Raw genomic sequence first — 24,697 nt, forward strand, 5'->3', positions numbered from 1 at the left:
TGTTATGTAAAAATCCTGTTGCCGTGATAACTTGTGATCCAGTGATGGGATTTTGACCAAGGTTGGTGCAATTATCTATTACTAGGGCATGCCCGTACTATATCTATATCTAAAATTATATCCCCCCCTCTATTTACATGAAATGGTTTGGTCCATGAAATGTTTTGGTTCATTCGCAACGCCAAAGCGAACGGCGAACGCTTTACATGAAATGGTTTGGTGCATGAAATGTTTTGGTCCATTCGCAACGCCAAAGCGAACGGCGAACGGCTTGCGAGTACAGTGACAATCCCCCCGGGGTTTTTATTAGTTTTAAAACATCGTTTAACGCCAACATAGCGCCAACATAGTTTGCAAACGTGAAATAAATGAATACGCTCTCAAATGTGCCATCCGAGGCAGAGTGTGTCCGCCACGTTCGGCACACGCGATAGCTCGCTGCTCTCTGATTGGTTGAATCGTTTTTTGGACATAGCTCGGTAAGTAATTGTCCGATTAATATGAAACCTTGAAAAGGCACATCCTCGGGTCCCCAGCAATATACCTGGCAAGTTTAAAGTATATCGGACCCGTGGTTGTCGAGAAACAGCGGTCACAGACAAACAAACGTACAAACAAACACACAGAGATTACTGGAATTATAGATAGACTAGGGTAGGGCATGCCCGTACTATATATAAGCTCGGACGTGCCCGTACGTGGGTGCCCGTTCCTTGCCAAAAAAAAAAAAAAAAAAATTTTGTGTAGGGGTGTGTGTGTGTAAACATCCTAGGGCGTGCCAGTACGTGGGTGCAAAAAAACATGCGTGCAAACAACAACAAAAAAAAACTTTGAAACCACGTGGCAGTAACGACCACAGAACCCCCCCCCCCTCTATTTACATGAATGGTTTGGTCCATTCGCAACGACCACAGAACCCCCCCCCCCCTCTATTTACATGCAATGGTTTGGTCCATTCGCAACGCCAAAGCGAACGGCGAACGGCTAAATCGCCATAGCTCGGTAAGTACTTGTCCGATTAATTTCAAACCTTGAAAAGGCACATCCTCGGGTCCCCAGCAATATACCTGGCAAGTTTCAAGTATATCGGACCGGTAGTTGTCGAGAAACAGCGGTCACAGACAAACATACACACACACATACACACATACATACACACAGAGATTAATGGAATTATAGATAGACTAGGGCATTGCCCGTACGTGGGTGCCCGTTCCTTGCCAAAAAAAAAAAAAAACGCTACCCGTACGCTCTACCCCGCCCGTACGCCCGTAAACAAAAAATAACAACGCTCTTCGCTTCCGCCCTTCGCTCTGACTGAATTGGGAGAAATAATGCGCATAAGAAATCGAATTACGTACCGTAATGGCGGTCAGCTCGTAACGCGCACACTGTCCGGAAGTTCGCATATCGCATATCTATCTATCTATCTATTAATGCCCATTTATTCAATTATCGCCAACGTATTTTGGCTTTTTGCAATTTAATCGCAAGGAAAAGTAGAAAGAGAAGAGGGAAAAAAAGAAAAGCCTTGCCTTGCTGCAAACAGCTGCTGCAAACAACAACAACATGGAAGGCTGCACTGTCCGGAAGTTGGCATATCGCAGTTACGATTATTTTAGTGTTAATGGCCAATTATTCAATTAGCGCCAACGTATTTTGGCTGTTTGCAATTTAATCGCAAGGAAAAGTAGAAAGAGAAGAGGGAAAAAAAGAAAAGCCTTGCATTAACGCATTAACGCTTGCATTGCATTAACGGTTCGGCACACGTGATAGCTCGCTGCTCTCTGATTGGTTGAAGCGTTTTTTGGACATAGCTCGGTAGGTACTTGTCCGATTAATTACAAACCTTGAAAAGGCACATCCTCGGGTCCCCAGCAATATACCTGGCAAGTTTCAAGTATATCGGACCCGTGGTTGTCGAGAAACAGCGGTCACAGACACACAGACACACAGACAGACACACAGAGATTGCTGGAATTATAGATAGATGATGCAAAGGTGAATTAATTTTATTTGGGAGTCAAGAGGTCAAAGGTCAGAGTCTGTAATAGGTTTATAACTTGAGAACAGCTGAAGGTATCTAAGTCAAACCTGATGCAGGTATGTGCAATGAGATAACGGTGAACTGATTAGATTTTGGGGTCACGAGGTCAAAGGTCAGAGGTCATGTAAGGTTTTAAAAAACAGTTACCGCAATGACTTGTGAACCAGTGATGGGATTTTGACGAGAGTTGGTGCAAGTATGTATTATGATGCAAAGATGAACTGATTAGATTTCATCGTCAAGAGGTCAAAGGTCAGGGTCTGTAATCGGTTTTTGTTTCCCTGATAACTTAAGAATGGCTGAAGGGAACTAAGTCAAACTTGTGATTTTGGGATTTTGACCAAACTTGGTATGCGTATACAGGTATATCATGATTAAAATATGAATGAATTAGATTTCTGCATCAATGGCCAGAGTTCATGTCAGGTAAAAATGTGATACTTGAGAACATCTGAAGGGATTTAAATCAAACTTGGTGCAAGTATGTGTAATGATGTAATAATGTGGGCTAGGGCATATCGGTCGATGTCGTGACGTCAAAGAGTACCATTCTATTTCTCTATTGAACAATTTGGTTCTTTGCTGTTTATTCCTGCATGTAGGCCACCTATCGGCAGACACCGCTGCCACCTATCAGCAGACACTGCCTATCCACAGACATCGCCACCACATATCTGCAGGCACCGCCGCCAACTATTGGCAGGCGGCGCCGCCACCTATTGGCAGATACCACCGCCGCCTATCGGCAGACATCGCCACCGCCTATCGGCAGACACTCCCGTCGATCGTCTGACACCGCTGCCACCGATCGGTTGACACCAACCAACATTTCTCCCATGGTAAACTGAAGATTGTGGTGAGACAATAACAAGGAGCAATTTTGCCTTCTCTGTCTGGAAGATAAATCTTAGTCGTGAGAACCTGCAGATGCTTCACAAGGCTCACAACGTGTGTATATCTGTCTTTAACCCTAGGATGCATGGCTCAAGGGCATTCTACGGTAAGCCGGGTCCATTGGATCCAAGCCATGCATCCTTGGTTTAAAAGAGCAAAAACACAACACTGGGCTCGCCTTAGAGCAGACCTTTCATTGTTTTCACCATCTTCCACATCCTGGTTGCAATTGGTTAAATCACTTTCAAGAACATGTTCTTCCTCAATTCCTTCATCATTCCGAATGATGATGGACACAGCTCTTGATAAGGAGAAATACTTAAATCATGTCTTTGCTCGAGATCCTACCTTCCTGATTTGGGTTCTCAAACCCCACCCACCTTTCCCTTTTCTATATCTTCCTCCCATTACAGGTAACTAACTCCCTTGAGTAAGTGAGCTTATCAACAGCATCGGTGAAGTATGTACATGCACGACCTGGACTCATCATCAGCAACTGATCCAGATGGCATCAATGCACTCGTCGGCATCCCGGGTCCTCTCCATGTCTAGTTGGAGCATTTTCTTGCTCACAAGCAATTCATAGCCCATCGTGGTGTTCTATCTCCTGTCCCTTCCTTGGAGACTGATATATGTATTTGAAGACAGTCTTGTGGTACTTGTTCTGTTCCTGGTTTACATTATTGACCTCTCAATCCCTTTGGAAAACCCTATTTGTCACTTTGAGGATGACTCCATTGTTTGCTGTTAAGTCTCTTACACCAATCACAGTCACAGGCTGCATCCGCTTCCTTGTTCCCAAATTTGGGAAACTACAAAGCTGGTTAATCACCTGGAGTGTAACATTGAAGCTTTCAACTCTCACGCACTCAGTCTTTCTCTATGTAAGGACAAGATGGCTGACGCTGAAGTTTACATTTGCATGCAATCAACCACTGGCACAGTTGCAGTTTTTAGAGACACCTTGGGCTAACAATCTGCCATGACCTTTCCTTGGCTGATCAAATTTACAAACTGGCCTCCAGGGCAAGGAGTCCAGAGAGGGAGTTGGAATTTCCACTGAGCTATGACATTCCTCAGCCACTCTCGGGTCTTAACAGCCATCATCATCGACAGTGCCATTAAGTATGGGTGAGCCATAGCCATTACCTGCCACCCTCCATTCCTGTTCCAGATATTTTTCTAATCGTAATGGCTCTCCTTGTCCGCCCACATTTTTCCACATTACCATGTTTGGCAGCTTTTCCTGTCTCCTTTCATGGTCCTTGTCGTCTCAGCCCATTCCCTTGTCCAGTCTGTATGTGCTTTATGTTGCCTGTACGTTAATTCCTTCCCCCATTTCTACATCTCCCCTGGTGTGCAAACACTGCTTCATCGTCATTTTGATGTCACCTCTCTTGTAACTCAGCTCTTCCACAAGCCTCAGTCTCTGTTATGATCTTTTTTTGCCTTGCATGTGCTTCCTCTCTTTATTTAAATGCTTTCAGCTCCCAGCATGTACAAAGAAGAAGAGGAAACGAAAGGAACGTACAAGAAAGAAAGAGGAAGGAAAAGTACACAGGGCAGCCTTAATTATGGTCTTAACTTATTCCCTGGACAAACGGGCCCGTCTCACACACAGCCACTCACACGGGGATTGCAGATGGTAGGGTGGAAGGTCCGGTGATGGGGTCTAGGCTCCGGTCCAGCAGACGAAACCCGGCAGGCAGCTCTTCGTGTAGCGTAACGCGAGCGGACACTTATAATGACGGGGGGAAAGCTGGTATATTCGCGTACGTAATATGCGCACGACTCGCGCCAAACGCCCCCTCCCCAATGTCCTGCACACTGCAGTTCGTGGCAATCCTCTGTAATCACGACAGTCCTTTTTAATACCATCAGCGCTTTCCACAATGATCAGTCCTTTATCACGCGACAAATTGTGCCAGTCCTCCAAATCTCCGCAGTCCTGTAATCAGCCGACCTTCCAACAAGAGTCCTTTAAATCGCATCAGTCCTGGACAGTCCTCATGTAATGCGCTCTCCAACAAGTCCTTTTAGCACAAGCTTCCGCTGTAAGTCCTTAATGAGCCAACCTTCCAACAAGAGTCCTTATGAGGGCTTTGTGCGCTGGCTTTTATAAGTCAAGCCAGCGATCGCTCCGCAAGCTCCAACCACGCCCTGTCAGGCGATGTCACTCCAGCCCTGGTTGGCTGGTTATTGCTTACCGGCCCCACCCTGACAGCTGGTTGACGTGGCCACACCTCCTCCCTGGCGCTCCGCCCCCTTTTTCCGGGCTTTACCTCGTGGCTTATGGCGGCGTTGAGCGAGCTCACGGGCAGCGAAGGCTGCTGGCCAAGGAGCGTACCAAATTGGGAGGGGCCATGGGGCACAGACTGGAGAGCGCTTAATGGCGTCGCTTGGAGGGAGGCTGCAAAAATGGACGGATGGGCCGACTCTTATTTGATTGACGCAACGCAGATTCAACTATTGGGAAAATGGCTTTATCTAACACATACTAAGAAATAACTGATGTCCTATGGTGACCTACGTGTTGCTTGTGGCCTATCTATGGGGTGCTACCTTTAACTTTTAATGATGTTATATTTATTTACAAGTGTGGGTTCTCAAAACCGCAACAATATAAATAGACTGGATTATAATAATAATAAATAATAATGCATTTATTTTATATAGTGCTTTTCAGGGAGCCCAAAGATGCTTTGACAGAGTGCAAAACATAATGCATAGCAAAACATAAAAACAATTGCAAAAAACAAGAATCAATAGGGAAATATTCAAAGCAAAAAGGAGGGAGAAGGAGAAGAGATAGTCAGGGGCCAAATGCTGTGGGTTAAATGTTGAATGCAGTGTTGAACAGGTGGGTCTTGAGTGATGTTTTGAATGTGGTGAGTGAGGAGGAGTCTCTGATGGTGTGAGGTAGTGAGTTCCAGAGGGTGGGAGCAGCGATGGAGAAGGCCCTGTCCCCCCAGGATCTGAATTTGGTCCGGATGGGGGGTGGGGTCAGGAGGTTGGTACCAGCAGAGCGGAGGTTGCGGTTGGGAGTGTGTCTGGAGAGGAGGTCAGCCAGGTAGGATGGGGCCAGGTTATGGAGGGCTTTGTAGGTCAAGAGGAGGATTTTGTACTGGATTCTCTGGGAGATGGGGAGCCAGTGAAGCTTGTAAAGGACGGGGGTGATGTGGTCACGGGTCCGGGAATGGGTGAGTAGACGGGCAGCAGAGTTCTGAATGTATTGGAGTTTATTGGTGATTGTTGAGGGTGAACCATAGAGGAGGCTGTTGCAGTAGTCCAGACGGGAGGTGATGACGGCGTGGATGAGGGTTTCTGCAGCCATGGAGGAGAGGGATGGACGGAGACGGGCGATGTTTTTCAGGTGAAAGAAGGCTGTCTTTGTGATCTGTTTAGTGTATTTGTCGAAGGAGAGGGTTTGGTCAAAGATGATGCCAAGATTCCGGATGTGAGGGGAGGTGGATACTGGGATACCGTCGATGTTGAGGGCAAAGTTATTAGTGGATTTTATGAGCGTTTTTGGGCCAATGATGATTATTTCAGATTTATCATAGTTAAGTTTGAGGAAGTTAATTTGAAGCCAGGATTTTATTTCAGTGATGCAGTTTGTCAGGATAGAGTGGGTGGCGGTGGAGATGGACTTGGTGGAGATGAAAAGCTGGATGTCATCGGCGAAGCAGTGGAATTGGAGACCATGACGGCGGATTAAGTGACCGAGGGGGGACAGGTAAAGGATGAAGAGGAGGGGGCCAAGAACTGAACCTTGGGGGACACCTTGGGGGAGGGGAGCAGTGGGGGATTTGCAGTTATTGATGGAGATGAACTGGCGTCTGTCAGAGAGGTATGATTTAATCCAAGAGAGGGCAGTGCCAGGAACGTTAAAGGTGGTTTCAAGTCGGGCGAGGAGGATGGTGTGATCGATGGTGTCAAAGGCAGCGCTGAGGTCGAGGAGGATGGGAATGTTGAGGTTGCCAGCGTCAGAGGAGAGGAGAAGGTCGTTGGTGATTTTGAGGAGAGCAGTTTCCGTACTGTGGTTGGAGCGGAATCCGGATTGGAATATTTCATACAGGTTATTGGCAGAGAGGTGATGTTTGAGTTGAGCGGCTACAGCGCGTTCCAAAACTTTCGACAGAAAGGGTAGGTTGGAGATGGGTCTGAAGTTGTTAAGGGTGTCAGGGTTTAGTCCAGGTTTTTTCAGAATGGGGGTAACAGCAGCAATTTTGAGGGATGGTGGGACGATGCCTGTAGACAGGGAGGAGTTTATTGTTGCAATGATAAGTGGAGAGAGAGCAGGAAGGGAGGCCTTGACAAAGCTGGAGGGGATGGGGTCAAGAGTGCAGGTGGCAGTTTTCATTCCTATGAGGAGTTCAGAGAGGTCAGTAGGGGAGATTGGGGAGAATTGAGACAGGGGATGGCAGGATAAGGGGGACATAGATTAGCAGTTGTTGCTGGATTCTGACAGAAAAATCAATCCTTGATGATGGATGTGCAAAGTTTATGAATAAATTGGAAGTCTTTTTAAGCGGTTACACTTTCAATAAATGTCACGCAAAGTCGTAACATACTAATCCAATAAATTATGCCATCTCCCATGTATTCTACAAAACCATGTTTATGCCCACTAATGCTACCTGTGATTCTTCTTGCACACGCTTCCCTAGGCTACCGTTCCGCACCCTCGTCGTACGCCTTCTTTCCCACCAAGTCCTCCTTCAGCACCTTCACGAGCTTCTTGTCTCTGACCATGGATGTGCACTGCCAGTTGGTTCAGAATCCTGCTCAGATGATGCGACTGACAACGTTGAGCATTCAGTTTCTTTGGAAGAGGCCGCTACAGCTGACCAGGCTGCCCAGACGTTGTCGTCATCAACCAGTGCAACACCATGCCCATTGCCACCAGAAACCACGACCTTGCAATACCAATCAAGCCCAAGCTCGATTTCAACACCATTGATGACAGGCCCATTCAAAACTCGTGCAAACCCTGCATCAGGCTTTTCTTCAGAGACGGGAGCAAAGGGCTGTGGTTCATACACCCCTTTTATGAGCCTTCTTCCACCTCATGCACTGGCTGCTTTCCTCGACCTGCCACTAGTTTCGCTCGCGGCCGCGCGTGCATTTGAAGGTCGACCAAGCCTACGTTGCTTGCTTGGTCGTGTGGCTAGTGCCGGGCCAGGTCCTGCAGCATCCCTACAAAGACAGGCTGCAATGGCAGCAGCTGTTTATGGAGAGGCCTTGCTGGCAGCCCTATCACAAACTGCAGACACTGACTTGACTGCCAATAAGGTTAAACTCCTTCTCCGGGAAGAGCAGGTCAGTGGTGTCCCAGATGTAGTCTTTTATTATTTCTTTTTCCCCTGTAAGTTTTAAAGGTGACAGAATTGTCCATATGGCCATGGGGAGTAATAGTTAGGATGTAATCGTGTTGCAAATTTTATACAGATGTTAGATATAGGTCCTAGGAGGACCAGTCAATGGACAGAATTCAGTCTTGAAATCAGTTTTTTAAGGGGCTTGCTTGTGTAAAAGTTTCACCCTTTGTTAATATGAAGAGCAGCAATGGTGTAATACTTGAAGGAAGGAAGGTGTTGGAGTTGTGGGAAGGCCAGTGAGATGCGAGTCTTTATCAGCTGGGGAAGAGGGAAATGTGTTTTTGGATTGTAAAGCTTCACATCGCAACATGACGTGTCAGGGACACCACCCAAAGGAAAGAGCAGTACTCAAATGAGCAAAGGACAAAGGCCTTATAATTGATTCCTGCAAGTAGCTTTGCCTTTTCAAGGAATGACTTGGCATAATGGAGGCTGTGGCTTTGATATTTGGTCAGTCCAGAAGAGGCCCTGCCCAGTAGTTCATGACTGAACCTCTTCTGGTATCTGAGTATGTATATATATATATATGTATATATGATGACCAAGACTGAGGCCAGGATACTGCCTTGAGGCACACCAGCCTCCAATGGGAAAGTATCGAAAAGGACTTGGTTGATAGCAACATGTTGACTGTGACAGCTGAGGAAGTTAGAAAGCTAAGTATGAAAGCGGCCTTGTTTGCCACAGGCAGCGAGAGCATGGTGGGTAAGCAGGGCAAGATGCCAGACTGTTGAATGTCTAAGACAAGTCCAGGGAGACCGTCCTGACCCCTTGTTCGAGATGCTAGACCTCCATTCATTTCTGAAGGAAATGCAGACTATTCAAAGTAAGTGTTCAAGATAATCTGGATAATCACAAATCGGGCTGTTTGAAAAGAGGAAAGATTATGTCTGCGGCGACAATGGATTCCCTGAGTTTACTTGTAATTTAATGTGAGCTTACTGGCCTGCAGTTGAGATTTGTTTTGCACCTTTATTGTGAATGGTCGTTGTCTTCCAGGTAGATGGGAGGCACCCAAAGGTGAATGACAGGTAGAAAAAAGCAGACAGAGTAGAAGCAAGAGTGTTACATGTCTCCTCCCCAAACTCCGGTTACGGTGCCCTTCAGTGTCTCTCGAGGGAACGCAACAGAAAGATTTGTTATTTTGAGTTTTCTAATAAACCATGGTAAAACCACACCAATGCAATTGCAGAACAAAACAAGTAATTGTATTAAGAACTCTCACATACACAATAATAACACTCTTAAAGATACAATGAAAATATCACTTGCATCAAATGAACAATACAAATGATGGTACCATCATTCCCCAATGCTCTCAAAGCAATAAACTCACGATACGCTAAACGTTAGTGGAATGTAACATTCCCCAAAGTCCGTGCACGAATCCCCACATGGGATGAAGGTTGAAGTAGTGCAGAAGGACAAGAACAGGCAGGTTTGGGCATGGCTGCGAACGAGGAGTTATGAGGTGAGAGCTTGATATGGGAATTGAGCAGATATGGGAACCAATGGCAATCCACACCATGATGTCGGTATGGGAATCCCAACGACAAAACACGAACCGCCAAGTGGATGGCCTCTTCGAGGACAAAATGGCAGATCGGCCTGTAATGGAGGCTCTTGCTTTCCCGCCAACAATAACTCACGCTGGGTAATAAAACCTGAGACGCAGGTTTAATTGCAATCGCAATATAGGACGATGTCATGGGCAATCCCTTTCCCGGAAAGCCTCAACTCATTCGCGACCAATATCAAAAAAAGTCCGCTCGCAGCCTCGACGTGACTCACAGCTGTCTCCTCCTCATGGCCGTCTCCTCTTTCTTTGCCACGTTTTCCTTTTTCCTTCACAAACATTTATTTTTACCTTTTACTAAAGTCATCTCCATTTCACACAGAAATGTTACCAACAATATTACCTGAAACTAAAAATCCCACAAGTACATAATAATAACAAAGGTGGAAGTGATGGATCCGTAACAAAGAGCAACAGAGTAGGATTTCAGAACAAAGATGCTGATGGCATCTGGGGTATCACTAACATACAAACGAGCACAGGACAGAACTTTATCTTCTTGAGTGAGAAGGACACAAGGTCCAGGAGACAGTGGGTATGACGTCATAAGATGAGGACAGAGGGATGTGTTGGACATGCAAGATTTCAACGCAAACACTCAGTTGTAACATTCTGCCTTATCTCAAGCAAAGGCGACAGTGATGCCATTTGAGGTGAGGGAGATGGTGGAGGGGGGCGTACATCAGAGATGGACCTGACAATGTGCCACTATCACTTTGAGGAAGGAGACTAGTTGAAGAGTTCAGCCTTGAGATAAGCAAGGTGTTATTTTTAGGTGGACAGAACCCCACACTGATGAACATTGGGTGGTTGAGCAGAGTTAGAGGTATTCCAACCGTTTAGGATGGGTTAGTTCAACCATATCCTGGTAGTCGTATTGCTGTCTTGACATGTATAGCAACAACACGACCGCCGGGGAGGGTTTGGGTCTGTCAACACCAAAAAGGGAATAGTCTTGGAGAGAGACAGAGTAATCAGAGACATCTGCTGAAAGCAACGTTTCTGTTGAGCATACAATGTCATGAGATGTAACATTAGCCTGAATGGAGAGATCAGTGATATTAGAACAGTCATGGAGACGGGGGTGGCTGTAGAGTAGCGGGTATGACACATAGGGGGAGGAGGGGTTGTGGAGGGTATGACACATGGGGGCGTGAGAGTGGGTTGTCCTTGGGAGAATGCTGGGTGGAGGTGGGGAGATGTAAGCACAAAGGGTGGTGAGGGGTGCGAGCACTATGGGTGGGTAGGACACGAAGGTGAGCTCTCAAGTGTAAAGATGGGAGGTGGTGGGACGTGCAAGGGTTCACTCGCCTTTAACTTGATTTGGCCTATTTCATAATGTTAAGGTCATGCAAATGTATACACACACTGTGAACAGAAGGATACTTAAAAGATGGAAAGCAGGCCCATTGTAAGATTACTGGTGGTTGAGAGAGGTGGGTGGTGAATGTGGGAATGTACTGAATTTGGAGGGAAAGAGAAGAAAGTATGGGAGAGAACAGAAGGATTTGGGAATAACAGGTTGAAGGGAAGGGACATAACAGAGAAGGCACAAGTCATGTGGGAAGCTGTGTATGGAAAGAAAAAAGATGAAGCGGAGAATGAGCAACAGGAGCAAGATGGGGTTAAGAGGAAAGCTTTTACAAGGAAGAGGGACGATGAGATCAAGAAAGAGAGATGCACGATAGCAGGACAGAGAGTGAAAGATTTACAGACCTGAATGCGGCCCAGGCGAGCACGACAAAGACGCACAAACCCAGTACTAAAGTTCACGGAACTGCATTCAAAAAATCCATGATCAATGATGATTAACAAAAACCGAGTTTGTCAGAACAGAGATGGGATCTTGTAACGAACAAACACAGAAGCGGATTTCGCTTTTTTTTTGCATTTCACTTTCATCTTTTCCCCTAGGACAATATGACATCATCCGATTCATCCGTGCCCTCCTCTGCCCAGTCATCTGACACTGACAATGAAGACCGGCCTGTATGCTCTCAACATGACAACATATCAAGTGGTGGGGGGAATGGCAAATGTGGTGACCCTTGTTTGGCTGTTCCTGCTCCAGCTGACCCTGCTGACTGGCGTTGGTTACTCATGCGGGTGAAACGTTTCTACAGTGACATGTGTGAGGCCTACATTCAGCTGCACTTGGATCTCGCTGATGGGGCCTTGCGGCCATCGGAAGCTCTATTTTTATTACCCATAGGCCAGCCAGATGCAACTTGGACATCCCCGCTTTCATCACCTCCTGCTGTCGTTGCCACACCACCAACACCCCCGCCATTAGCCACCAATTTTGCGAGCCTTCACTCAACTAGCCAAGGAGAATGTGTGAAATCCACTGATGGTGAGTAAAAGTCGTACAGAAAGTCAGAGCTAGTTCAAAGCTTGTTTAGCTATTTGTGAGTGGTTCAAGCATTATTAGGGTGTTGCCCGCCATTTCGGACATCCATCGGTCTAGATTTTGAAACCATTGTATTCCCATGCTTCATTAACTCTGTGCAGTAATATCAGGCTACTTATCTCTTTATACAGATCTGTTTCCAGCACCCAGTCTCAGGGCCCCGTGTAGCCCCGTCGAGGGGCCACCAGGAGGACCTTTCAACAAGTGGCGCACGGGGGAGTGGTGGGAAGGAGCAGGTGGTCGGTTATATACTGTGGCCACTGATCACACTGTACGCCGGCTCATTTCTGAATACAAGAAGAGGAAACAAAGGCACAAGCAAACAATGTTGCTGAGCAGCTTGGGGACAGCACCAGCAGCTGCTCCAGGTTTGTATATGAATGGCTGCTGTTGTTCATCACCAGGAAAAGGTTGTGGAGGAAATACAGAAACCTACAGGAAAGAGGGTTGAGGTCACATAATGATTTATCACAATGATTGCAAGCTAAGTTAGGCTGCCCTGCTGAGAGTGAACGAAGAGGGTCACGAGACAAAGGACAATGAGCATAAGCAGATGAACATCCCCAGTGGTATCTATCACAAAGGTGAGAGAGTAGGGAGGACGTGGTGGATGACAGACCGGGATGCAGCATTGAATAAGTGGGTGGCAAAGAAATTGGCCTGATATTGCTGAGAAAAGGTTGTGTCGAAGGAATAAAAATATATTTTGGGACATACAGTTAGACGCAGTAACAGATACAACTGGAATGGCAATCAGGAGAGCGCGTACCTCCACCAAGCTGAACAGTTTACGTATTGTATCCCACTGATAGGCCGGATCTGGATTCGGACCGGAACCAAAATCTAATCGTCTTATTCTTGTCACTCGCCCAACTCATCCACCTAGTTTTGTCATAATCCATCTCCAACTTTATTGTGCTACACTGTATATCGTTTTTGGCCCCATCTCCCAATGGTGTAGAATCACATAAAGAATTCGAAACATCTTGTATGGAGATCCAGATCTGGATGTTCACCAAAATCCCATCAATTTGTCCATGTCACACACCCAACCTTCCCACCAAATTTCTTCAGTATCCATCCACAACTTTTTGAGATATCCTGCTCACAGACAGACAAGCAGACAGGGGTGAAAACATAACCTCCATCTACCTTCGGTGGCAGAGGCAACTAGAGCGAAGTTGATTCATGCCATCGCAAATCCCCACGCTTCCCACCTAAAGTAAAGTTGAAAGATGGCAGAAAATTCCACCATGAATGGCGCAATATCAAATTTTGATCTTTCTCTTTTGACCCCTGTGACCCTCCGTTCCCACAAGGCATGAACCTAGAGTCAAATCCCAAAAATCGTTGAAAAATGTTCATGCGTCACCCAATGTTAATTGCAGATACAGTTTCATTTTAAAATGTTTTAACATGTGCTCGTAAGTGTATTTCTTGGTATCTGACCTTTTGACCCCAACCATAAAATGATATTGCTCTCACACTTTTTTTCTTTTTTTTTGCATACAAGATCGAGGCTCGTGAAAGAGCTAACATTAATCACAAAAAAGTCAAACGGACACATAAAACATATAATAAGGGGAGCGGTAGACAAGATGGGGAGAGAGGGGGAAGGACACAAACACAACATTTGAGAGCAGGGACATCGAGAGATCTGTGGGAGGGAGAGGGCTTGGGGGGTGGGGAGGGGGGGTGGGAGAGGTATAAAACACATGGACACGTTGTACATCGCGTTGAACACCCATAGTTAAGTGAGTCCAAGTTACTCCCGCCGTTCACCCTCTGCGTCGGTAGGAAAATTAAACAAACAACAAAAAAAATTCCTTGTGGTGATCATAACGACCAAATTTGGTGAATTTCTGCACAATCGTTTAGGAGGAGATAGCATGATAGACGGACAGACAGATGGAGGTGATTCCGATATCTCCCCTGTTTTGTTTTTTTTTCCAAAAAGCACAGGGATAATGAAGGATTGTTGATGGGCTGTGTATATGAATTCAAAAAGTGATTTTGTCATCCCTTATGATTTGCATGTAAGCACTCCACCAACCAATATTCACACTGCCCCACATTCTGCATGTAAACTGCAGTGGTTCCCATATGTAGATCACATTTCAACAAACCCTTTGGCTTGCAGGCCCAATAGAGCTGTTTTCGCCATGTTACTTCCCCCTTCCCACAGTTCGAATAGAAAATCCAGAAGCATCTCCTGTTGCTGAAATCGAATCTGATCTTGTACAGGAAGTGGATAAGGAAATCCGTCGGGTCTCGGTGGCCAGCTCTGGCCATCGGAGCCGTTCAGCCAGCCAGAGTTCGACCTGCCATTCTGCAGTGGCCAGTCGTGATGCAGAAATGCAGCTGAAGGTAGGACAATTCCAGGAGTTTTTAATGAAATTTATGTGTCATTTTGTTTGTTTGAGAAGAAGGTTGGGAGAGACAGGGCCCTCCTGGCTCTGTCCCTCTCAGGTTTCCACAGGGCGCACACACAGTCTGGCAGTAACCCTCTTCTTTTTTTTTTAACTCCCAAAATCCAGGCCCACTGTTCACCTCCACTCATTTGTCCCTCTTTTATCTTGCCTGTGGAATCAACTACCCCAGTCTCTTCAGTCCCATTCTTCCCTCCAGGGCTTCAAGACAGCCTTTCACCACTACCTCAGGTTATCCCCCATCCATACTCTTGATCTCTTCTACCTCAATTGACCCCATTCCCAAGCACTCATGTTTTCCAGATTATTGGGATTGCCCGACGCCTCTCCCTCACCTCTTTTTCTTTGTTGTCGGTTGGTTTGTTTCTTTTCTTTTTCATCCCTGCCTTCTCCTTCCTCTATATATACTGTGTTCTATTTAGCTTGTGTGCAGCTTCTTCACCCCATGTATCCTTCTCTCTCCTCCTCTTGATCTCACTCTCCCTTTCACTTCCACTCTGCTGTTGGTGTTTCCCTCTTTCCATTTTGTTCCCTTCTATTCTGCTCTAGCTTTTCCACGAGCCTTAATCACGTATACAAGTTAGGTATGTGTTTGGTTTACAAAGTCTTTTCTGAAAAGAAAAAAATTGATTTTGAATTTCACCATTTGTAGAAAAAACAAAATTATATCATGATGTATCAGGGGTTTTGCATATGTTTTACATTTTTCATTGGAAGTCCTCTCTCTCCCTTTCTCTTTCGCGCATATATATATATATATACAGTCACGTGAAAAAGTAAGTACACCCCATGTAAAGTTTTGACTTTTTCAACATATTTCAACATACAGCTATTTGATCTTCATTTCAACAATATTGATAGATAAAGGTGATGTAATATAACAAGTATCATGAAACATTTACATTTTGTAAGTCCATTGTATAATTTAAATAAACATAAATGCAAATTTCGCATGTGGAAAAAGTAAGTAAGTAAAAAAAGTAAGTAATCTGGGAATAAGGATATATATATATATACTAGCGGGGTCACCCGTGGGAATCCCACGGGCATGGATGTGTGTGACATTTCGACATATTGAGTTCGATGCTGCACCTGCACATTCAGTTATATAAAATGGTTTTTAAAAACTTTCTTCTGATATTTGTGATTTATTTCAAACAAACTGTATTTCCCATCTACACGGGCATGTATTCCTATTAACGTTATGTAAAGTACATAAATTGTGTGGATTACATCATTTGTGGATGTGATCAATTGCCAGTAACCATCTTATATAACTGAATGTGCAGGCGCAGCATGTAACTCAATATGTCGAAATGTCACACACATCCATGCCCGTGGGATTCCCGCATGGATGTGTATGGCGAATTTTAAATATATGTCGACTGTTATTTTAGGCGGTGTATTTTCGTTTATCATCATGGCGCGATTTAAAAAAATATATCTCTGCATTTTCCTCTCCAATACCTCCTCACACTTTACACACACACCGGCCCATGTTTACATATACACACACACACACATATACACCCACACACATATACACATACACACACACGTACATCGACACACATGCACACACACACACACACACACACACACACACACACACGTACAGACACATATACACATATGCACATATGCAAATATGTATACACATATGTATCCACATATACACATATATACACATATATACATCTCTCCACACACACACACACACACACACACACACACACACACAAAAAACAGACACACACACACACACGTACAGACACATATACACACAAACACACACACACAGACATGTATATACACATACAACAACAACATGCATTTTAAGGCCATTTTCCCTGCTAGAGCGGGGGTTAGCCTACATACACATACACACACATATATACACATACACACACATATATACACACACACACACACATATTCACGCGCGCGCGCGCACACACACACACACACACACACACACACACACACACACACACACGTACACACGTACACATGTCCCACATGTATATATCCCACATCCCACATGTATATACATGTTTAAAGTGTACGTGCCCTTCCCCCCTCCCCCGCCCAGCAACGCTGGGTACTTCTGCTGGTAACGAATAAAATAAAAACGAAGAAATAGGTGGAATTGGCTGAAATTCGCTCGGTGAATTCACGCGGTGTATTCGGTTCGGCTCGGTTCACTCGGTTTAAAGAAAAAGCGATAATGTCGACATGTTGCTGTCTGTGTCATGTTGGGCGGTGTATGATACTCGTTGGCTGTTGGGCGGTGTATGATACTTGTTGGCTGTTGGGCGGTGTTGTGCGGTGATATGGTGTATTTTAAAAAATATATCTCTGCATTTTCCCGCGTTGGTGACACCGAGTCGTTCTTCATCGATCGTCTCATTCATTTTGGAAATGGAAGTTTCCACGCAACGCATGAATTGTCACGATCCTCAAGAGGAATTTGTCTCGTAATCATCAAATGATAAATGGCAAGTAAATTATATTGTGGAAAATTAAAGATTTCAAATAAACCTATTTAAAGTGTATGCGCACATAACTAATAAAAAAAACGAAGAAATATCTCTCGGTAATTTCCTGAAACATATTTTACTTCCGGCTAATATGTTGAATGAAATAAAAACGAAGAAATATATGTCGGCATCATTGTTGACGTTTTTGTGACGACTATCATCAAACGAAATAGTAATATATCATAACGGAAAAGCAAAAGCGAATTTTTAATATATATCGACACATTGCCGGCGGTGTCATGTTGGGCGGTGTATGATACACCATGACGCGATTTTAAAAAATATATCTCTGCATTTTCCCGCGTGTGTGGATTGTTCTCAATTATTGCTGACACCGAGTCTAAAAGTAAAACCATCGATAAAAATGAAATCATATGGTGAGTTAGATTGGAGATAAAGGCGTGAGAGAGACTCAATGGCCTTGAAGTTACAGGCCTTTGAGAATTCATTTCGTTCTATAAACGGCAACTTTCATCGGATTTTCTTCCCGTTTTTTTTCAACCGAGTCTAAAACTATGTTAGCGACTGTGAAAAATGAAATGATTTATCGAATTTGATTTGAAATAAAACTGGGGGAGAGCAAGACACCACGGGCCTACAAAACAGGACTCAAAGCTATGCGAGTTAATAAAATGGTGGATATTTGTTTATAGCCACTCCCAGAATGGGTGGAGCTATGGGTGGAGCTACTCTGCAAACCGAGTAAGCCACACCCCGGACAGACACCCAACAGATAGACAGACAGACAGACAGAATCATCTACGGCTATTATAATATAGATATATATATATATATATATAATGTTACGGTTTTGGGTGTACTACGAGGGGGAATTCCTGGTTTTCCTCAAACTTACCGGGCCTGAGGTTACAGAGCACCACAAATAACTTTGTACCACGGCAGGTTGCTAGCCAACCGCGAACACTAATTGGTCCGCCACGCCGTTCCAGAGTTCCTGTGCCACGAAACTTTCCAACCGGGGAACGTGCCCTCGCCTATGCACCAATCTTATCTTCATTAGATCTTTAATTAGGGCAGCTGAGATTTACCGTGCTGGTACATGCCGGACCGTAATGAACCAATCAATTGGGGAATGATAATCTCCGAGGCTAACCGAAGTGTGAATAGCGCTGGATCAACAAGCATTCTGAGTATTGCGCTGCAATACATGTCCCCTACCGGCAGTCTGTCGTCCAGAAAACTGTTGGGGAAATTACCAAGTGTTATTTATCCACAGGTTCTGAATCGTTCCCAATCGCTAATTACCTCAGGTTGGGCTCACCTGTGATTCGCACTCAGGACTTCGATTTATACACCTTGCAGACAGGTCAGCAGAAGCACGAGAAAATAGGTTGTTGATAAAGAACCTTTCGAGTCGCTAAATATCAGTAATTTATTATATTTTCCAGTTCACGATCAATGATCGATGTGTATATATATGTTGCTCGGCTTGGCTCCGCCCCTCCGGAAAGCGCGCACTGTGTCGCGCTGTTGACGTTCGCGCGCGGTGCGGCTTGAGGAGAACTCCAGAATAAACAAGAGATATCCATTTTTTAATTTTTTTCGTTTAATTAACGATATCTGCCAAACCACGTACCCTATCGCAAATTCCAAAAGGACATTTTAGTAGATTGACATGCTGAACAGATCTGTGAAGTTTCCCCTTGATTGGATCAAAAATGAGGGAGGAGCTCGGTTTTAAAGGTTCATGCTTAAAAACGTCATAACTCTGAAACCATGCGACGCATGACGTCATGCTCGCTGACTTTTTTATTCGTCATGGGTATGCGATCCTGCCTGCAAAGTTTGGCTTTGATCTGTTTAGCCGTTGCAGAGAAAAAGGGGGTTTCGTGTTTACATGTAAAACAATATGGCGGCCGAAACACGTGCCCTGTGATGTCATAATTACCATTAAAATATTCTGCAGACCGAGTCCCTCCTATGGTGAAAATTTGATCTTAATCGGTCCTATTAAAAAAAAAAAAAAAACACCTTTAGAGGCCATTTTTCCCTGCAAAGCGGGGGTTGGCCATTTTCGGGAACCGTGGTTGTTGTTGTTTTTCGGTCCCCTTTTTGAAGCAATGTTTTACGGCCGGATGCCCTTCCTGACGCCAACCCTTTTTGCCACCTTTAACGACAAGCAGGGAATTACCAGTGAACTGGTACTCAATTAGCCGACCTCGGAAGGATGACAGGCTGAGTCAACCCCCCTGGCGTTAATTCAGCGATCGACCGGGATTCGAACCCAGGATCCTAGGATCCTAAGCCGGCACCCTAGCCGCTAGCCCAACACCAGGTCCTATTATTGCAGAGAAATTGTTTTTTAAAGGAAATTAAAACTTAAAATGGCACTGAGTTAAGGATCATCAGAAGTATCAGAATTCCCAAAGTTCAAAGTGCCATAACTTTGTCAAAAATGATCGAAACGTCGTGAAGTTCGAACTCGACCTGTAACTTATCACGAGGACACCATGTGCCAAGTTTGAAATCTTTAGCGTTAAGCGTTTAGAAAAAAAGTCCGGAAAACTGTTCTTTGCGTGACGGACTGACAGACTGACGGACGGAGGGACGGAGTGCAAACCTATAGACCCTACGGTGTACACCGGTAGGGGACTAATAAAGGAAATGACGGACATGGACAGATTGGAAAGGAACATCAACAAGGGATTTATTTATATAAAGTACGACTGAATCATACAAATATGGGAGGGAACTCAAGGGCTTTAATGTTCAGGGGTGGGGGAGGGGGATGGGACACACAAAGGGAACAATGGGGGAATGCAAACTCACAATGCACAAGTGATCACAAGCAATGAAGGATGCACCGATATTTACAAGCAGAATAGAAAATGTATGATATGCAGACTTCATTATATGCCTTAAATACCAGCTGTACAAAATACAGGGCACCCATCAGACCAGCTTTTACTGCATGCGCCGAGCCTGGTGTTGGCTTAGCGGTTAGGGTGCTGGTTTGGGATCCTAGGATTCCGAGTTCGAATCCCGGTCGATCGTTGAATTAACGCCAGGGGGGGTTGACTCAGCATGTCATCCTTCCGAGGTCAGCATATTGAGTACTAGCTCACTGGTAATTGGGGCACTGCGTCATTGGCACAAACGCGCTTCCAGAAAAATGATGCAACCCAGCAGCCACGGGCTGCATACGAAACGACAACTGCATATGCCTGTTGCCGCATTGCTCCTCTTCTTCGTTCGTATGCAGCACAATGCTGTGGGGTAGCAACACTGGCTGAGGGTGCGGTTGTGCCACTGATGCAATTCCCTCTGCTAGTCAAGGCAGGAATTAGGAACCTAGCCATGGTGCTCGCCTCCTCTTCGCAAAGGACACCATGGGATCTTTACTGTCCACCAATGAATGCCGGCAGACTGGAAGCCCAGCACACCGCACACACATTGATTAATCGCCATGTCTTTGAAACACCGGGATGACCGTTTATAGCTGGGTCGGGATTTGAACCCAGGCTAGACAGCTCAGAGGCGAGTGTGCGTACCATCCTGTCATCCCAGTGCTCCTCTGTGCCATGCTGTGTTTGTTGCCCTTCTACCCTCAATTACCTGCCTCCTCCACAATCCTTTAATTTGTATGCGAAAATGGATCGGCTGCCACATACATCATTGTAAAGCACTGCCAGTTCTTAAGGTTGAACAAGTCTTTGTTAAAGTGGAAACGATGAATTATTTACTTTTATTGTCATATTGTAAATCGACTGCTGTAACTCACATGAAAGGTGTATGAACTGATGTGGAGCCTTGTTTTACGGATGTAAATCCTCATTGAACTTTCATTCATTGAACGTACTTTTGATCACTTTAATTTAACCGGCTCGGAAAGGATGGGCATTCACTGCAGGCCTCTCCTTCCTTTAGTCCTGGTCATCCATGATCCTGACGCTGCTCGGGCAGCTCGAGCCTCTGCCAGATGAGACGTTTATCGCATTGCAACCGGCTCTCTTCCCCAGCATCTCTCAGCTGAGCTGCCACGTGGCCGATCCACACGTTCGTATGGCCGTGCGCGATTGGCTCGGTCGCCTTGGTCGCTTGTACGACATCACATTGTGACGTCGCAGGTTTTTGTGCGGTTGCGCTGGACTCGACACCACGTCACACCATCGAATTACGAAGCGGAGAGCGGGTTTAATTATTATTATTTGTGCCGTTTACAGTATCGACGTGCATTCGCTTGCCTCGTGCAATCCTGTGATAAATTGATTGAGTTAATCAGCCTCAAGATATTGATGCAAGACGCCACAAATCTGGGAATAAGGATCAAAATTTTTTGTATGCAAAATCGATGGTGGTGGACAAAATGTGAGAACGTTTTTTTTTTTTCATTAACTTTTACCTTTCAAGATCTTTGGTTTTCAAACCCTAATAATGGCCAAACCTTAGAAGTGAAAACAATCAATTTGTCAAATTAGGTTTGTCATTTTAATTATTTAATTGGATGTAATGTTGTTTTATAGCCTTCTGTGGTTACCTGGCAGTGGATATACAACATCCCGCATGTCGTGTGCTCTTGGTTCTTATCTTTTCTTCATGCCAGTGAATGTCTTGCAATTTCATAGTCACCGGTTGATGCACAAGGGTGTCCTGGTTTCATTATTAATGCTATGCGCTGATAATGTGCTTGTATTCCTGTATTTACATGAACACTCCTGCCTTTCCAAACGTCTCCTTCTGTGCATCCGCTCCGTCCTGTGCGACACACAATATATGCTTTGGAGGGGGCTCACCATCATGTTTCCTTTTGTCCATCTGAGCATATTAGCTTACTTTATTAATCCCCTACCGGTGTACACCGGAGGAGACTATAGTTTTGCACTCCGTCCCTCCGTCTGTCCATCTGTCAGTCTATCCGTCCATCACGCAAAGAACAGTTTTCCGGATTTTTTTTCCCTAAAGTCTTAATGCTAATGATTTCAAACTTGGCACATGGTTTCCTCATGATAAGTTACAGATCAAGTTCGAACTTCACGACGTTTCGATCATTTTTGACAAAGTTATGGCATTTTGAACTTTGGTAATTTCCCCAACAGTTTTCCGGACGACAGACTGCCGGTAGGGGACATGTATTGCAGCGCAATACTCAGAATGCTTGTTTATTTGCTGTCCCGTCATGTTGATCGATGCGTTATTTTCATAACTTCGTGTTCTGGAGCAGGATGCATCATTTCGGAGAACTGTTTCAAACCCTCCATGTGTTAAAGCCTGGGTTCTTACTAAGCTCAATATAACAGCAATCGGATGTACACTGTCATGATAATGAAGAAAAGCACATAAGACCAAGGAAACAATAACTTGGCCATTAAGATTTGTTGTTCATTGCCATGGTTTGCATCGTTTTCCTTGTATTGTGTAGCCCATGTTTGCCAAAAGAATGGATGTATTGTATCGTCAAAATGCCATGTGATCAGGTGAACCAAGGTGTGTGTGTGTGTGTGTGTGTGTGTGTGTGTGTGTGTGTGTGTGTGTGTGTGTGTGTGTGTGTGTGTGTGTGTGTGTGTGTGTATGTCTTTAGTTGTCTCCATATGTGGGTTTCCGAACGTGGAAGGAAGCCCTCCCTGGGGTGTGTGTGTGTGTGTGTGTGTGTGTGTGTGTGTGTGTGTGTGTGCATCTATCTCCCCTAAGTTTTGCATACTTGCTCGTCGGAGTCCCTATTTGTCAGGTCATGGGCACAACCCAATCTCCACTCCGCACCCCTCCCAGTGATATTGGGGAGCTAACTTGTGATTTTTGCCTGAATGTCTGGGCCAATCTCCACCAAATTTTGCACTACTGGTTATAATACAGGATATGGTGTTGCACATGGTTTTTATTTTAGCTTTTTTAAATGTTAATTATACGCATGGTGCTTCATAACTTGCGCTTTCATTTTGAGAAAAAACGTACTTTTCTTTAAAATATGCCTGGAGAAGTCATGGAAAAAGACTTGGAAAGCCCTGAAATTTCAGCTGATCAAAACGGTACAAACCCTGCCTGATAAGGCCATTTACCTGAAAAGGCTGATTCCTTCTAGGTAGAGTAGGTAGTTTCAGAAACCTTACTATAATGGAGCAAACGTCGATGTCACCAAAACTCCAAATTGACATGTGGTGCAAATAACGCCACCTTTGGTGATCGTCGGTATTACAAATCATCTTAATTTATCTTATGATATTGAGTATATGTTGTGATTAATCAAATTTCTTTCAAAAAATATAAAGTGCATTTCCAAGTTTGTGCCGCAGCATAATGTCCACCCACCGAAGGTGGGCCAAGAAGGGTAGCCTCCCCCACGCGGAGGGCGGAGGTGCCCGCCAGTACAAATAAAGCCACTACAATGGAAAGTCTTAACGATTTGCAGTAAAGATGATGCAAATGCATTCAGCCTTAATAGAAATGGGATGATGTTCGATAATAACAAATAATTGTTGTTAACATTTGTATTCTGAACAAAGTTGGCCATGATATTGTAAAAATGCTGCGTTTACTGTAGTTATTCATAAGAATATTGGAATTTTGCATGTACTTTGGCATTGTATATAATTTACGAGTGTAATGCAATATTTGTAGTTCAGGCTGTGGCTTTTTAAACATACTTGGTTGTATTTTATGATGAAGGTACTGCGTTTTGTGGGGGAGGGAACGGGGAACATAGTGTGATATTTCTTGTGAAGTCCCTGGATTTTTGTTAAATTCCTGTTGTGCAAAGATTGACTTTTTCTTGTTCTGGAACCCTTAAGTTATTTCCTGATTTATTTAATAAAGGTGTGAATGTCTGCTTGGAATAATCTTTCATTACTACATATTGGTTTGCATGACTATTACTACCGCAAATTCTTCCCATTTTCTTGTGGGGATGGACAGGAAACCTTTTTGGAGTTGTTTTTGTAATTTGTTCAGGGCGCTGACAATACCTAACCTTCTCTTCGCGAAAGACACAGCTGGCAGACAGGACACTCGGTGTGACCTTCATATGAAGGACAGTCCAGGTTGAGCAAAGCCCTGCCCGTGAATTGCAACAATCGGGCGGTTTCTAGTCGAGTCGGGAATCAAACTCGGCCAAGACGGCTCAAAAGTAAGTAGATTATTCTGTACCATCGTTTCAGACGTAATATTTCTTGTTACCCCACGCGCACCAAGCGAAAAGTGGAGTTAAGCTATTGGTTCACTTTGTTCTGTCTGTCCGTCTCCAAACGTCACTTCATGATCAACGAACTACCCAATTTCAATTGAAGGCTATATTTCAAACACAAATTGGAAAACAAACCTGCAGTTTAGCAGTACTTTGGGAATCTTGTCCCAATCGTGCATGTGCATGTCCCAAAGGTAATAAAAAAATTAGTCAGTCTGGCCGTCAAACAAAATAGAAAATCATTCCAAACGGGGAACTTCCTGTTTTTAGCAACGTCATAAAGGA

At 44.6% G+C, this 24,697-nt stretch overlaps 1 protein-coding gene across 2 annotated transcripts in view; it reads left to right on the forward strand.

The window, feature by feature from the left end:
• The window catches only part of ARFGEF3 (ARFGEF family member 3), a 167,502-nt gene extending 143,446 nt beyond the window's left edge, over positions 1-24,056 (forward strand). Inside the window, exons 34-38 of one of the 2 annotated variants that reach the window (XM_078774049.1) lie at positions 7,612-8,263; positions 11,813-12,251; positions 12,440-12,676; positions 14,494-14,675; positions 21,166-24,056. In XM_078774049.1, coding sequence (XP_078630175.1) covers positions 7,612-8,263; positions 11,813-12,251; positions 12,440-12,676; positions 14,494-14,675; positions 21,166-21,357 — 1,702 coding nt within the window. In that variant the 3' untranslated portion in view covers positions 21,358-24,056. Of the gene's footprint in view, positions 1-7,611; positions 8,264-11,812; positions 12,252-12,439; positions 12,677-14,493; positions 14,676-14,845; positions 15,643-21,165 lie in introns of those variants that run through there. The other variant, XM_078774050.1, reaches the window with a different exon arrangement.
• The last annotated feature ends 641 nt before the right edge of the window (positions 24,057-24,697 follow it).

This window comes from Myxine glutinosa, chromosome 3, assembly GCF_964187855.1.
Source record: "Myxine glutinosa chromosome 3, kmMyxGlut1.1, whole genome shotgun sequence".
NCBI classification, from domain to species: Eukaryota; Metazoa; Chordata; class Myxini; order Myxiniformes; family Myxinidae; genus Myxine; species Myxine glutinosa.